This window comes from Vombatus ursinus, unplaced genomic scaffold (assembly GCF_900497805.2).
Source record: "Vombatus ursinus unplaced genomic scaffold, bare-nosed wombat genome assembly UNPS02014817.1, whole genome shotgun sequence".
NCBI classification, from domain to species: Eukaryota; Metazoa; Chordata; class Mammalia; order Diprotodontia; family Vombatidae; genus Vombatus; species Vombatus ursinus.
The window spans coordinates 5,026,689-5,040,377 of record NW_020954595.1 but is presented as its reverse complement, the minus strand read 5'-3'; the positions used below and the strand labels follow the sequence as shown (position 1 = coordinate 5,040,377).

Sequence of the window (13,689 nt, the reverse complement as noted above, 5' to 3'; positions counted from 1 at the left end):
TATCCCAACAATCCTGGCTTTGAAATTTGGAATATTATCCAATTTATCAGACTCATAGGACACCCTGTCTGCTGTGAGGGAGAGAAAAAGCACTTAAAAAAAAAAAGAACAAGTATTGTACATTGTCACTGATATAAAGATCGTGAGCTTGAGCCTGATTATACTTTATCATATGGAAGAATTATAGTGTTTAGAGAAAATTCTGTTGAGCCCTATTTATTAATATAAAACACATGAACAAGGGGGCAGTCAGGTGGCACAGTGGATAGAGCACTGGCCCTGGAGTCAGGAGGACCTGAGTTCAAATCTGGCCCCAGATACATGATACTCACTAGCTGTGTGACCTTGGGCAAGTCACTTAAGCCTGATTGCATTGCCAAAAACAAACAAACAAAAAACAAACCCTAATTAAATAAATGGCCTCTGCACAAGTCTAGTGTGGACAAAAGAGGGTTGCGTGTGCCAGACTTGCCAGACTCCAACCTTTCCAGGGGGACAGTGGGAAGCCTGGGGAGTCCCTGGAATGCTGTGCAGCCCTCCTCTCAAGCTGCCCTTAGGGAATGTCTTTTCTGGCTGCTGACATTGCTGGGCTCTGTGGGTCTTACCACTCCTGTGGATGCACTTTTTAAAAAACTTGTGAAGTATCTCAGTGAATGAAAAGGTAGAAAATGGAGATGAACTGGAATTGAATCCTAGAGCTCCAGGAATCCTCACCCTCAGGAATTTCAGCTCCAGCTAGTCACAAATCCTTTTTCTTGGCCATCCCCATTCTTCTTGAGCTGATCTCAGCCCTGATGCAGGCGGCAAATAGGGAGTCATGGGGAGAGACGTGCAGGTACACTTAAATGTGCCTTCTGTGGCCTGACACGTAAGGAAACAAGCTCCCAAATGTCTGAGGGAATTTAAAAAACCCAGTATCAGCTTGACACTTAATTAGCTGTGTGACCCTGGGCAAGTCACTTAACCCCATTGCCTAACAAAAAAAAATAATAATAAAAAAGAAATACAAAAACCTAAAAAATTACCCTTCCTTAAAAAAAAAAAAATGGGCAGCTAGGAGGTGCAGTGGATAGAGACCAGCACCGAAGTCAGGAGGACCTGAGTTCAAATGTGACCTCAGATCAACCACTTGACACTTACTAGCTGTGTGACCCTGGGCAAGTCACTTAACCCCAATTGCCTAAAAAACAAAAACAAAAACAAACAAACAAAACTCAGTGTCAGCAACACGACTTCTTAGAGAAAAAGCAAATTCCCTCTTCCTGCCCTCCTCTCCCCCCCGCCAACCCCTATGGTCAGTTCCTCTTATTGAAAATCTTGTTTTAAACATTGGCCTTTGCTTTATTTTAACATGAACAGCAAGGAGCTGCCCCAGGGTTTGATCATAATATATATTTTTGAATTTAATGTGACCTTGCTCTACAAAGTGAACACATTTCTTGTGTCACGGAAAGAGCATTGAACTGGCAAACCAGGAGACTCAGTTTCTCATCACAACAGATTTGCCTTGTGACTTTGGCAAGTTATATCACTTCTCAGTTACAGTTCTGTGTTGTAGTGGGGTTGGAGAACATGATCTTTAATGCCCTTGTAACTATGTGATTTTCTAGGATTAGTGGACCAAGAAATTCATACAATGTCCCATGGGCAAATAAGAAATATTTAAATTCTTGGGTATTTGAAGATTTTCTGATCTTATATATTATTGAATGTAGGAGCTTTCTTGGGTCCTAAAAGGTTTCCTTATCTTACTACAAGAGTACAGGAATGGTCACTGTCTGAAGGAATAGGTTTCTCATTCCTTGCTTCCATTATGGCCTTAGGAGGAGCAGAAAATGCAGACAGGGCAGCCAGCCTTCAGCCAGCACATACATCTGCATCATTTCTCTCTCCTCCTAATGGAACAACTGCCCTAGGCAATGTAACTCACTTGCAGTTCACCATCTCCTGGTCAGCGAGGCCAGTGAGGGAACCCCTTCATGCTTAGCTGACACTGTCAGAGAGCAAGGAAATGAGGAGGGGAGTTGTTCCAGGGAGACCTTACAATCCCAGCCAAGAACCAGGGGGAAGTTGAAGTCTTCCTTGAGTTGGCACCATTGTTTGTTTGCTTTGCTCTAGCAGGCTGAACCCAGCGAGGGCTGGGGCATCGTGCTCCAGTCTCAAATCTACTTAGAAGAGATGGATAGAGAGGAGCATTTCGCCCACGAGCACGTTCACCCACGTGGTCCCAAGACTGAACGGCCCTTAGTTAGCTTTGGAGTCTTACTGATGACTTTGTGGTCAGGGGCTGGGCGGTATGTGAGGGGGCTGCATGGGGTGTTCTGTGACTCTAAGGCTGATTCCAGCCTGTTTTCCTCACTCTGCCGCCTGTTGTACCTTGCAGATACTGGGTTACTTTGACTATGCTTTCACAGCCATCTTTACTGTCGAAATCCTGTTAAAGGTAATGGCGTTTTCATCAGTCCTTGCATGTGCTAAAGCAGCTTTCGCAATAATAGCTTCAATTTTGTGCTTGCTTTCCAGATGCTAGGTTACGCAGATTATGTCTTCACTGGTACTTTTGCATTTGAGATCGTTTTGAAGGTAACAGGTTTACCCAGACGTGTGTTTAGAGGACGCTTATTCCTGGGTGTAACCTGCCCAGGAAGGACGCTTGAAGTGTTTTGTTTTGTTTGGGGTTTTGTTTTTTGTCTTTTCTGCTGAAAGCTAAACTTTTTTTTTCAGTCCCAGAACATATTCTGTAACAATTTCTATTTGTTTTTGTTTTATTTTTTGGAATTTTGAATGCATGTAGGAGCTACTTTGCTTTATGATATTAATGAGATCATTCATTTTGCTCCTTTAAAAAATTATACTGTGTCAGTTGCTGATATGTAATTCACTGTGTGTGAGCTTTCTTTTACTCTGCTCTGACACGTAAAGGAAAACATCCTCTTTTATGAAGGGAGCGTTTCATTTCTCATTTCTCTTGCTGGATTATATTTTCAGAGACTTAAAATAGTAAACTGCTATTTTCTTGCAACAGGATTTGCAAGATAACTTGGGTTTATTGATGTGTTAATATATTCTGCATCTGTTTTAAATATGGGCTTATTTAAAAAACCATCAAGAAGTAAACATAATAAGACAACTTAAATGTCTGGCCTTTGCATGACTGAAAAGTTGGCGTTGCCCCATGGAGTTTGTGTACTGATTGTGAGGGACGCCCTCTAGGGAGTGCACACAGGTCCTTTTTGACCTCCAGTGGAAAACTGGGAGTCGTCCATGACCCACTGGACAGCAGTCAGCACATCGTTAAGCGTAGGGCAATGTGCTATTGGGAGCTGGTTTGAAATGTGTCTAATGCCTCCTTCCAGCTCTAGACAGTGCAGGCTTTTCTCAAGGAGCTGAGCCTTAGGCAAGTGGACCCCTGGGTGCTAGAGCCTTTCTTCCTCCATGAGAATCAGTAAACAAACTGTGTAGTTCTGAGTCTTAACCAGATCATGCTTGATAAAGCCATTTTGGTCTCTTTTGTGTGTATCCTTTTAAAAGCATATTACGTATTTATATGAAATCATATGGATAACTTGGGCTGTTTACAAGATGACTTGTAAAATAGAACTTGGCTCTGAGCCACAGCACACTGGTTAGGGGAGAATGTATTTTATGGTATTGTATGGGTTCACACTCTTCCGTGAGGGTCTGAATCCCTTTCCCCACCTTACTTTGGATAATCTAATGAGCCCATGACATCTTTCTCCAAAGACACGGAATCTAGCAGTCCATCAGGGTCATCATTCAGAGTGACAATAATGGTTGTATATACGTGGAGATGAAGATGTGAAATGTTTGGGAAAGTGAGCCCAATGTGTACCAATCCAAATTTTACTCTGGAAATTGTTTTTAAGTAAGACACTGAGGTTGACTTCCTTCCCCCATAATTTGCCTCTTTAATCTTAGCATTGAAGACTGAAAAACTCCAATTAATCCATTTTTTCTATATTACAAATTTTTTAGTTATCATTTAAACGCAGTTACTCTGTGCTCATTTGACTGGATCATTTTAAAAACTGCCATAGTTCGGCAGTTCCTTCACAATGACTTGAAATGTAGGTGTCTGCACCTGGTTCCTGACAGCAAAGTGAAATAGAACAAGCAGGTGACCCGCTACAGTGTCCCAGCTAGAGCTCCTTTCTGAGGTGAGAGAGCAGTCTGTTGAGAGAAGTGATGGAGCACTGTACTTGCTCCCTTTTCTGGAACTCTGGCATCCATGTAAATGTGTATGCCCTATGGTCAGTGTACTCACTCAACTACTTTTCTTTGTAGGAAGTATCACTCTTTACTCCTCAAAAGTATCTCTCTTCTTCAATACCCCATTGAAATTGAACAAGAATTAAAAAGCTGTCTTGGTCTGTGGAACTTTATGTTGGGTAGGCCTCCAGTCAAGGGATACCAAGGGTCCAGTAGCCAAGGAAGGCTCTGACTGGTTACCTTCCAAATATGCTGCTTCTGTCTTAACTTGAACCCTCTTTTCTGGGCAGTTGGTGACCACCAGACTTATCCTTACTCTTGGCTTGGGTAGATATCATGCTGGAGTTATTTTCGTAGTCAAGCTCATGTGATTGATACTAGTACTAGTATCTAGATTGATACAGTACTAGTCAGATTATGGAACCAGGAGGGTTTTGAACATGTATGTGGGAGTGTATTTATACCCAACTGATATACAGGTTATGACTTTAAAGTCATGAGACTGGTTTTCACGTGTGGTGTGTAAAACCCGTTTTATTAGAGTCAAACAGCATACATGAATGTACTTGATTATGGGAGTAAGGGAAGGGGTGGTCATGAGAGATTTCTAAGGATTTTGAGAAAGGTGATGCAGGTTTCTTATGGATGTGGAACTAGTGGCCAACAGTGAAATTCAGGACCAGCTTTCTTTCTGTTTCCCTAATGAGAAAGCTGTTTTGGGACTTTGCAATTATCTCTCAGGGGTCACTGACACCCAGTACCCTCATATTTTGGTGGACTCCCTATGCAAGTGGGACAACAAAAATAGACAAAATGTCATCTCTCAAGGGGAACACTATTCACAAATGTCAAATAAGGCCACTAATGAGAATTTAATCACTTATTGTTGGAGACACAAATTGTTTCTTTTAAAAATTTTTAGTTGTACCTTAACTTAACTGTTCATGTGCCCATATTCTTTCAATCCAAAGATGTCAGTTAAGCAGCAGTTCACTTCCTTTGGTTTTATATCATCTTTACCACATAAATAATGTTCACTAGATGATACGTGCATATCCTCCTTAGGGGTCTTATAAACAGCCCAAGTGGAGGCACCCCTGGAGAAGGAGGGAAACATTAAAATTACATGTAATTCTCTTTGTAGATGACAACCTTTGGAGCATTCCTTCACAAAGGGGCATTCTGTAGGAACTACTTCAACTTGCTGGACATGCTGGTAGTGGGTGTGTCTCTGGTATCATTTGGGATTCAGTAAGTAACCCAGTCATGTCTCTGTGTGTGTATGTATATGTGTGAATGTGTGCATGCACACATGCATACCCACAGTCACTTTGGAGGTTGAGACATTGTGCCCTTCTTAATATTTTGGAAATGCTAGTTTATAGAGGTAGGGTGAGGAAGATAGCCTAGTTCCATCGGTAGGTATCCATGAAATTTTGGGATAGATAATTCTTGATGACAACCTTTAAGTAACCAGTTTCTCAATTTGTTTGGCAATGGCTCACGTTTCCTGCTATTACTCCTTGCCTTTTCTTCATTCTATTCCTATGTATTAGTTGATGGCTTTTGTGGTGTTAGGTTTACTCCCAGGAGTCCCTAGCTGGCTGATTGTAAAGTCTGACCTGATGGATTATAAGGCATCATCCACCATCATGTCTTCTTTGACTCCGGGCATTTTCAGTAGAGAGGAGCATGTGTCTTAAAAGCCATTGCCAGGTATCTTTTTCTGCCCCTTGGGGGTGTTTCAAGCAGGAAGGAAGGGGATGGCTAGAGACCTTCCACCAACTCCCTTCAGTGCTTGAAATACCCATGAAGCCCAAGGTAGAAATCACGTGCCCTTCAGCCACATCATTTTCCTGACAAAAATACCTATGGCATTGAAGTACCTATTTCCTAGCCTGCTTATTAGCATTCTTTCTCCTGCTCATGATCCCAAGGAACCAAGTAAATAGAAAGGATTTCCTTCTTATTAAAGATTGAGAACTTCTGTCTTGTAGACTCTAAACCAGGGGTGGGGAACCTGCTGCCTTGAGGCCACATGTGGCTTTCTAGGTCCTCAAGTGCACCCTTTTGACTGAATCCAAATTTCACAGAACAAATCCCCTTAATAAAAGGATTTTGAGAAAGGTGATGCAGGTTTCTTATGGAGGTGGAGCCAGTGGCCAACAGTGAAATTCAGGACCAACTTTCTTTCTCCTTCCCTAATGAGAAAGCTGTTTTGGGACTTTGCAATTATTTATTAGTCTTTCAGGGGTCACTGACACCCAGTACCCTCACATTTTGATGGACTACCTATGCAAGTGGGATCCTTAATTCCACAATCCTCAATAAAAGGATTTGTTCTGTGAAGTTTGAATTTAGTCAAAGGACCTCACTTGAGGACCTAGAGGGCCTCATGTGGTCTCTAGTTCCCCACTCCTTCTCTAAACAGTTTTAAAATTTAGATCTTCATCATTTGTATTTTAGGTGATACTAGTCTCTGCCAGTACTATAGTCTCAAAGAAATAACTATAATGACTGTAGAGTGAATGCTGACCAATGCCACATTGAGGGAAGAAAAATATCAATTGAGGGGGCAGGGGTTTATTTAACGTTACTTTTTCAATGAACAGAAACCTATTTTCTCTCCCAGAACAACATCAAATCCATGAATTATGTTCAGTCTATTATAATGAAAGGTTAAATGAACACAATTCAGAAATGTTTAAGAGCTTTTGGATTTTCCAGGAGTCTTTGATTAGCTGGGACATAGAGACCCACCAGAAATGTTACCAGGTTGCCCTGTTATACCAGGCTACTTTCCTGCCTTGCCTGTTGTCCTAGAGATTAAAGCATTGAACCAATACCTATTATAAGCCTAAAAGAATACAATGTCTTGGTGGGAAAAGTCATATTTTGGGGGGTTTTATTCAAATTTTTACCTTTCTTCTCTTAGCAGAGTGCCTGGAACATAGTAGGTACTTTAAAATGGTAGTTGACTAACTAGCCTTGAGCAAATGAAATAGTGCTAACTTTTGTCTGTCTATAAAGGGTCTTTTACAAATGAGTCACCTCCGTGGCAACAAATGAAAACAAATGAATGACATCAGACAAGTCATGCTTCTTCCCATTTGTCTTTTCTCTAGATCAAGTGCTATCTCCGTTGTGAAGATTTTGAGAGTCTTAAGGGTTCTGAGGCCCCTCAGGGCCATCAACAGAGCAAAAGGACTTAAGGTTCTTATTCATCTCCTCTTAAAATGTGTGATTCTTTGGTATCTCTTACCCTCATGTTCCTGGCTGGGCCAGTAATGGGATTAATTACCATGGACTTCAAAGTGAGCTATATTAATGCAAGTGATCTAATTCAGTTTGTCTCCAGATAAACCCTCTCTGCTAGTGGCATTCCCTTTGTATAAGTGAGATGTTTTGCAGGAAGATAAGGAAAAACGCATTTACGAAAAGTTGTTGACACGTTGCTGCCTGGTTTGAGTCTGTAGTGTCAATTGGATAGTCTTGAAAATATCTGTCAAGTTTTAGCTCAGAAATAAATAATAATAGCTGTCCACCATACACTACTTTAATCTGATCACATATTTTATGTACCTAATCTCATTGGACCCTCTGTTATCTCCATTTTACATGTGAGGAAACTGAGGCCTAGAAAGAACTATCCAAGATAGCTTTCAAACACAACTTTCTCTTCTCTCTTAAACTCTGTCCCTTTGAATACATCATGCTTCCACAGTCAGGCTTTAGATAATGGACCAAAATATCAAAGCAAAACATCCATGTTCTTTTCTGTTGTCCCTTCTCTTCTCTCACCAGCATGTGGTTCAGTGTGTCTTTGTTGCTATTCGAACCATAGGCAACATCATGATTGTCACTACCCTGCTCCAGTTCATGTTTGCCTGCATTGGTGTCCAGCTGTTTAAGGTAGGCGTGGGGATGGATCCTCAGAAGCACTTGGGCACTGAGATGAGGGATACACAGAAAAAGCAAGATGGGCCTTTCTCTCACACTCAGACTAACTGGGGAGCCAACACTTTAAAGAAAGTTTAGCTGAAGAACATTTGGTGAGGCTAAGATGTTCTGAGGGTGCAGTAATGGGATGGATGCTGAGCGCCCTAGATAATGTAGTTAAAGTGGCAGTACCAGGGATAGTTGTTAAGGCCTATCTCATCTCATCAGAAGGAATAGGGTTGTGGACGCCCATCTCTTCTAAGTTCTATGGGCCATCATGATGCTTGGGCTAAGGGAGAAAGTGGTAAGAGTATTTCCTGAGGCCAACTTATCTAGGATGGGTTCTGGGATGTGCCAGAAGACAAGAAACATTAGGGCATCCTCGGTGGTAGTAGCTCTCCCTGCCTCCCAGTTAAGCAGGATTGGTTTTGGGATAGAGACAGTAAGGAGTGGGCAAGGTGCCTCTGGTGATGGTCAGACCCTCATTTTGTAGCTTCTCAAGGGGCTATATTTTCCTGTTCTCTTTATATTTAGGGGAAGTTCTACCGGTGCACGGATGAAGCCAAAAGTAACCCTGAAGAATGCAGGTGAGCAGCTGATGGGACTAGAACCTTGGGAGGAAGAAGGAGAGAGAGTCTGAGGACAGCTTCAAAGACCAGTCTAGACACTGACCACCCCCTCAGAGGGGTTGGCTGAACAATCTCATTCCCTGGACAAGCCTGTCTGAAGAGGTCTAGAGGTTTAGGGGTGCTCGGACCCCCCCAAGATCGCAACGACGGGCCCTGCATGAATGAATTCAACTCAAATCTTCTTCTAGCCAGAGAAATAGTTTATTAGAGATAAATCATATAGGCCAGTCTCTTAAAGAACCTGAAGATTAGTAACGGACTAGCGGGCATGAGAAAATCTCAGCATTTGAATGGAGGCCAGGGTGGATCTTATATATACTAAAGTAACTTTGGGTGGCCAGAGGAAGGGGAGGGGGGTGGTTGGGAAAAGGGTCTAGGTGAGAATTGGAAGGTCTGAGAGATTGAATAAACAATGGGAATAGATAATGAAGGGAACTGGAAGGTAGAAGTGTTTTAGGGCTTTCAAAGAGAGATAAGAGGAGTCGATAAGGAACCTAAAAGTTTTAAGGGTTTTCTGGGACCTGTAGACAAAGGGAGCCAGATTCTTTTTAGGGCTAGGGGCAAAGGTGCATCTGAATAAGATCAAAAGGTAAGGCTAAGGCTTTCACAGGGAAATAAAGGGAGTCTATAAGGAATCTAAAAGTTTAAGGGTTTTCTGGAGTCTGTAAACAAATGGGAGCCAAATCCCTTTTGGCAAAAAGGGGCAAAGGTCTCGGCTTCTGAAACTGAACGATACCCCATCATGTCCAGTGTTAGCTGCTCACAGTGGGATGATTTTGCACTAGCTCTAGTAGATGTGAGGGAATCACTTCATTTATCTGTCATTGAGATAGATTAAAATCTTTCATTATATTAAGGATTCTTAACCTGGGGTCAGTGGACTTGTTTTTTCGTATTTTGATAATTCCTTCAATAGAATTGGTTTCCTTTGTAATCCTGTGTATTGTGTTGTATTTTAATACAGTAAAAAACTTGATTCTGAGAAGGGGCACACTCATAGGCTTCAGCAGACAGTTGCCCAAGGGGTCCAAGACAAAAAACTGGGAAGAACCTCTTTAAGGCATTAGATTCTCTAGAAGTATTTCCTCTAAATTCAGGACACATTTGAATAAGTCAAGCCAGCAAATATTTATTAAGTGCTTACAGTGCTCTAGAAGTTAAATGAAAGACATTCCCTGCCTTCAAGGAGCTTACATTATAATAGAAAAAGACAACACAAAAGAGAAAGCTGGAAAAAGTCAGGGGGAAGGAAGGGGGAGAAAGGGAAAAAATGGTTTGGACAGTCCAGAGTCAAGTCCAAAGAGGAGGAGAGAGTGAACATGGCTGGCCTGGGCACTTTCCTTAAAAGAGAGGTTCTGAGAGGAACTGTCCAGTCAGAAGAAAAGGCCAAAGGGAGAAGAGTTACCATGAAAAAGTGGGGGGACCCCAGAAAGGAATGAAGCAGAAGCTTTTCTGATGGTTACCCAGGATTCCCCTCTTCCTTTGTTCTGCCATCTCTCTGGTAGGCACTTGTGTGTTCTTCAGGGTGCAGGAAAGGCAAGGAGGAATTCTATACGTTCAACTTGGGGCAAATTTTCAGTTGTGCGGAGTTGTATGGGGAGAAGACCAACCATTGGCTAATGCTGGATGCTTCCTGTGCATCATCATACCCTCCTATTCTCCATAGTCACATCTAATTCACTCACTCCTTTATTCACTTCTTTTTTTAAAAAAATTTTTTTTTTGTTATAAACTTAACAGAGATCTATAAACATGAACATTTAAGTTTGCAAAGACTCAAAAAGAGTGTGTTTGTAGTACTCTGAACTTCTCATGTGGAGTCTTTTTGTTTGTTTGTTAAGTGTCATTTAAATTTAACACAAGTAAGGGAGTCTTGTGACTGTGTCCCTTTGTGAAATCCCTTCTTTTCAGTAAAGAGTTCTTTCATGTGCTAATAGAGCTTTCACTAGAAAAGGGAGAAGGGTATATTGCTAGGGCAAAGTGAACCTTCCAAAGGGACCTGGTATGAGAACAAAAAGTAGATCACCATATTACAGGATTCATTTTACATTTCCGTTAATCAACAAACACTCATTTTATAGTAAGGTAGAGCACAGATGTTTTCTTTTATTTAGGCTTTTGACTCAGAAGTGTCTTCCTCCTTCAATTCCAGAGCTTGAATAGAGGAGGATGACTCTGAATTCCATCCTGACTTTGTTGAGATGCCAAAGTAAACAAGGAACATTTAATAGATGACTTAGGCTAGGGTTTTCAAAGTAACCTCTTTTGGAGGAAAACCATTGGTAGAATATTCAGTTTCCTCCTCCATGAGAACAGAAACTGGGTGAGGCTTTGTTGTGGTCTTTGCAGCAGCTAGTTGATAGCACTTGTGCTGTGGAGGCCAAAGCTCAATGTTCATTAACTGCTCAGCCTCAGCCTGCCTGTGCATGGCACAGTCAGCTCATACAAGTGTTCCACTGGCCAGTAGGGCGCTAAATAAGCATGTGCATGAGCACATCCCTGAGCCAGACCCATCCCCACCACTCAGAGCACCCATCCTCCTGATTCCGCATAAGTAGTGTTCTTATCTGTGCCTCTTGTTTTTAAGGAGTTGTTTTTGCTTCTTAAGAGCAAGTACTGTTTCTTATTCTTTTTGTTTTCTCTACATTGTTTTATTTTATTCCTTATTGCATAGTATACGTGTAACCATAAATGTGAAATGTTTATGTTGTGGTAGTTTTGGGTTTGGTTTGGTTTCCATTTTGAGAATGAGGGCTAAAAAGTACTGCCAGAAAACTTGGAAGTCATTGGATCATAGATTTAGGGTTGGAAGGGATCTCCTTCTAGTCATCCAGTCTCAACTCATTTTCCAGATGAATCATATTAAGAGCTAACATTTATATAGGTGTTTTATATAGGGGATCTCATTTGTTCTTTACCACAACCCTGTGAGGTAGATGTTATTATCTGTGTTTTGTAAATGGAGAAATAGACCCAAAGAGTTGAAATGACCTCAAGTTCGGAGGCTATTGAGACCAAGCCTTAGAACCACAGTGTAAAACAGATGCTTAGATAGATGTCAGAGCTGCTCCAGAAAGGAGCAGGAGAGGTAGGCCAGAGGATGGCCTCAACTCTGTGGGCTAGTTAAGGAGAATGGGAACAGTGGACGAGAAGTTCCACATGTAATATGGTCGTCACCTTTCACAAGTGGATTCACGAAGATTCCTCTTTGGTTTTTGTCTTCCTGTAGGGGACTCTTTATCCTTTACAAAGATGGGGATGTTAATAGCCCAATGGTTCGGGAGAGAGTTTGGCAAAATAGTGATTTCAACTTTGACAACGTCCTTTCAGCTATGATGGCTCTTTTCACGGTCTCCACATTTGAAGGATGGCCTGCGTAAGTATTGATTGACGTGTTCCTTCTTCTGTAAATTAGTCCCAGGATGCATACTTAGCCATTTAAAAAATTTTCCTGAACTCAGCCACCTGCCCCTCCCTCTACCTCCCTTTACTGGAAAGAGTTGCTTCTTTTTTTCACTTCCGTTACTGACCTTCTCCCAGGATATTCTGGAGGTCTTTATCTGTAGGACAAGGAGTTTTTGGCCCTTTAGAACCTAAGACATAAGGTAGAAAATGTAGGTATTAAGTCCATCTGTCGATACAATGTTAGCAGTGCTCTAGCAATAAGACCAGAAGATGAAATTGAGGGAATAAGCAAGGGCAAAGAGGAAATAAAATAAACACTTTTTGCAGGTGATAGGATGGTTTACTTGGAAAACAATACAGTCAATTAAAAATTAATTGAAAGATTAATAACTTTATCCAGGTTTCAGGATGTGAAACAATAATCATCAGATTTTCTATATATTACTAACAAAACCCCCCAGAGACAGAAAGAGAAATTCTATTAAAAATCACTACATAATATGTGAATACATGGAAATCTACCTACCAAGACACATAAAAACTATAGAAATACAACCACAGTATACTCCTTACAGAAATAAAGACAGGTATAAATAGAGAAATATTAATTGCTCATGTGTAGGCTGAGCCAATTTAATAAAATAATAGTACTGCTAACATTTATTTATTTATTCAATGTCCTGCCAATTAAACTACCAAAGGATTACTCGATAGAGCTAGAAAAATATTAAGATTCATACGGAGAAACAAAAGGTCAAGAATGTCAAAGAAAATAATGAAAAAAGGGTGAAGGCAGGTGGCCACATAGAACCACATCAAAACCAAGCGACCTCCTCAAAACTATTCTGCCCTGATTAAAACATAGAGATGTTGATCAGTGAAACACATTAGGTACACAATGTCCAGAAGCAAAAGAACAAGTTGCGTAGTGTGTGATAAACAAAACCCCCAAGATTCCAGTGATAACTCACTATTCAAGCTTGGCCACTTTGTGTGTGGAAATACAAATTGTATTTGATGTTGAGTTCAACATTTTAAAAAATAAAAATTATGTCCATAGAAAAGAGATTTATCTGTTGCCACCTCTGCTTCTCAGAGTTCTAGGACCCAATCCTCTTGGGAAGAGGGAGATGTAAGAGACATTTGGAAAGATGTCGAAGCTGCTACTCTGTTCATCCCTAATAGTAAAGATGTTGACATTTCCTAGAGAGAGCCTCAGTCATGTCCCATATATCTGTGGCCAGTTTGCTTTCTCAAGGGCAGGGCTCTCTGTCTTTCCTCATGTGTCTTCACCCAGTGACTGCCCTGTACACTGCACTGGACCAGGTCCCCTGTGCTGGACCAGGTCCCCTGTGCTGGGCCATGTACACTGTGCTGGGCCAGGTCCCCTGTGCTGGGCCACGTACACTGTGCTGGGCCACGTACTCTCTGCTGGACCAGGTGCCCTGTGCTGGCCAGGTGCCCTGTGCATGTACACTCTGCTGGG

At 41.5% G+C, this 13,689-nt stretch overlaps 1 protein-coding gene across 1 annotated transcript in view; it reads left to right on the top strand.

Moving 5' to 3' along the window:
* CACNA1D (calcium voltage-gated channel subunit alpha1 D) overlaps window positions 1–13,689 on the top strand; it is a 355,951-nt gene that overhangs the window by 261,127 nt on the left and 81,135 nt on the right. The window contains exons 21-26 of the mRNA XM_027835866.1: window positions 2,384–2,443; window positions 5,375–5,481; window positions 7,356–7,443; window positions 8,035–8,142; window positions 8,704–8,756; window positions 12,028–12,174. Coding sequence (XP_027691667.1) covers window positions 2,384–2,443; window positions 5,375–5,481; window positions 7,356–7,443; window positions 8,035–8,142; window positions 8,704–8,756; window positions 12,028–12,174 — 563 coding nt within the window. The remainder of the gene's footprint in view (window positions 1–2,383; window positions 2,444–5,374; window positions 5,482–7,355; window positions 7,444–8,034; window positions 8,143–8,703; window positions 8,757–12,027; window positions 12,175–13,689) is intronic.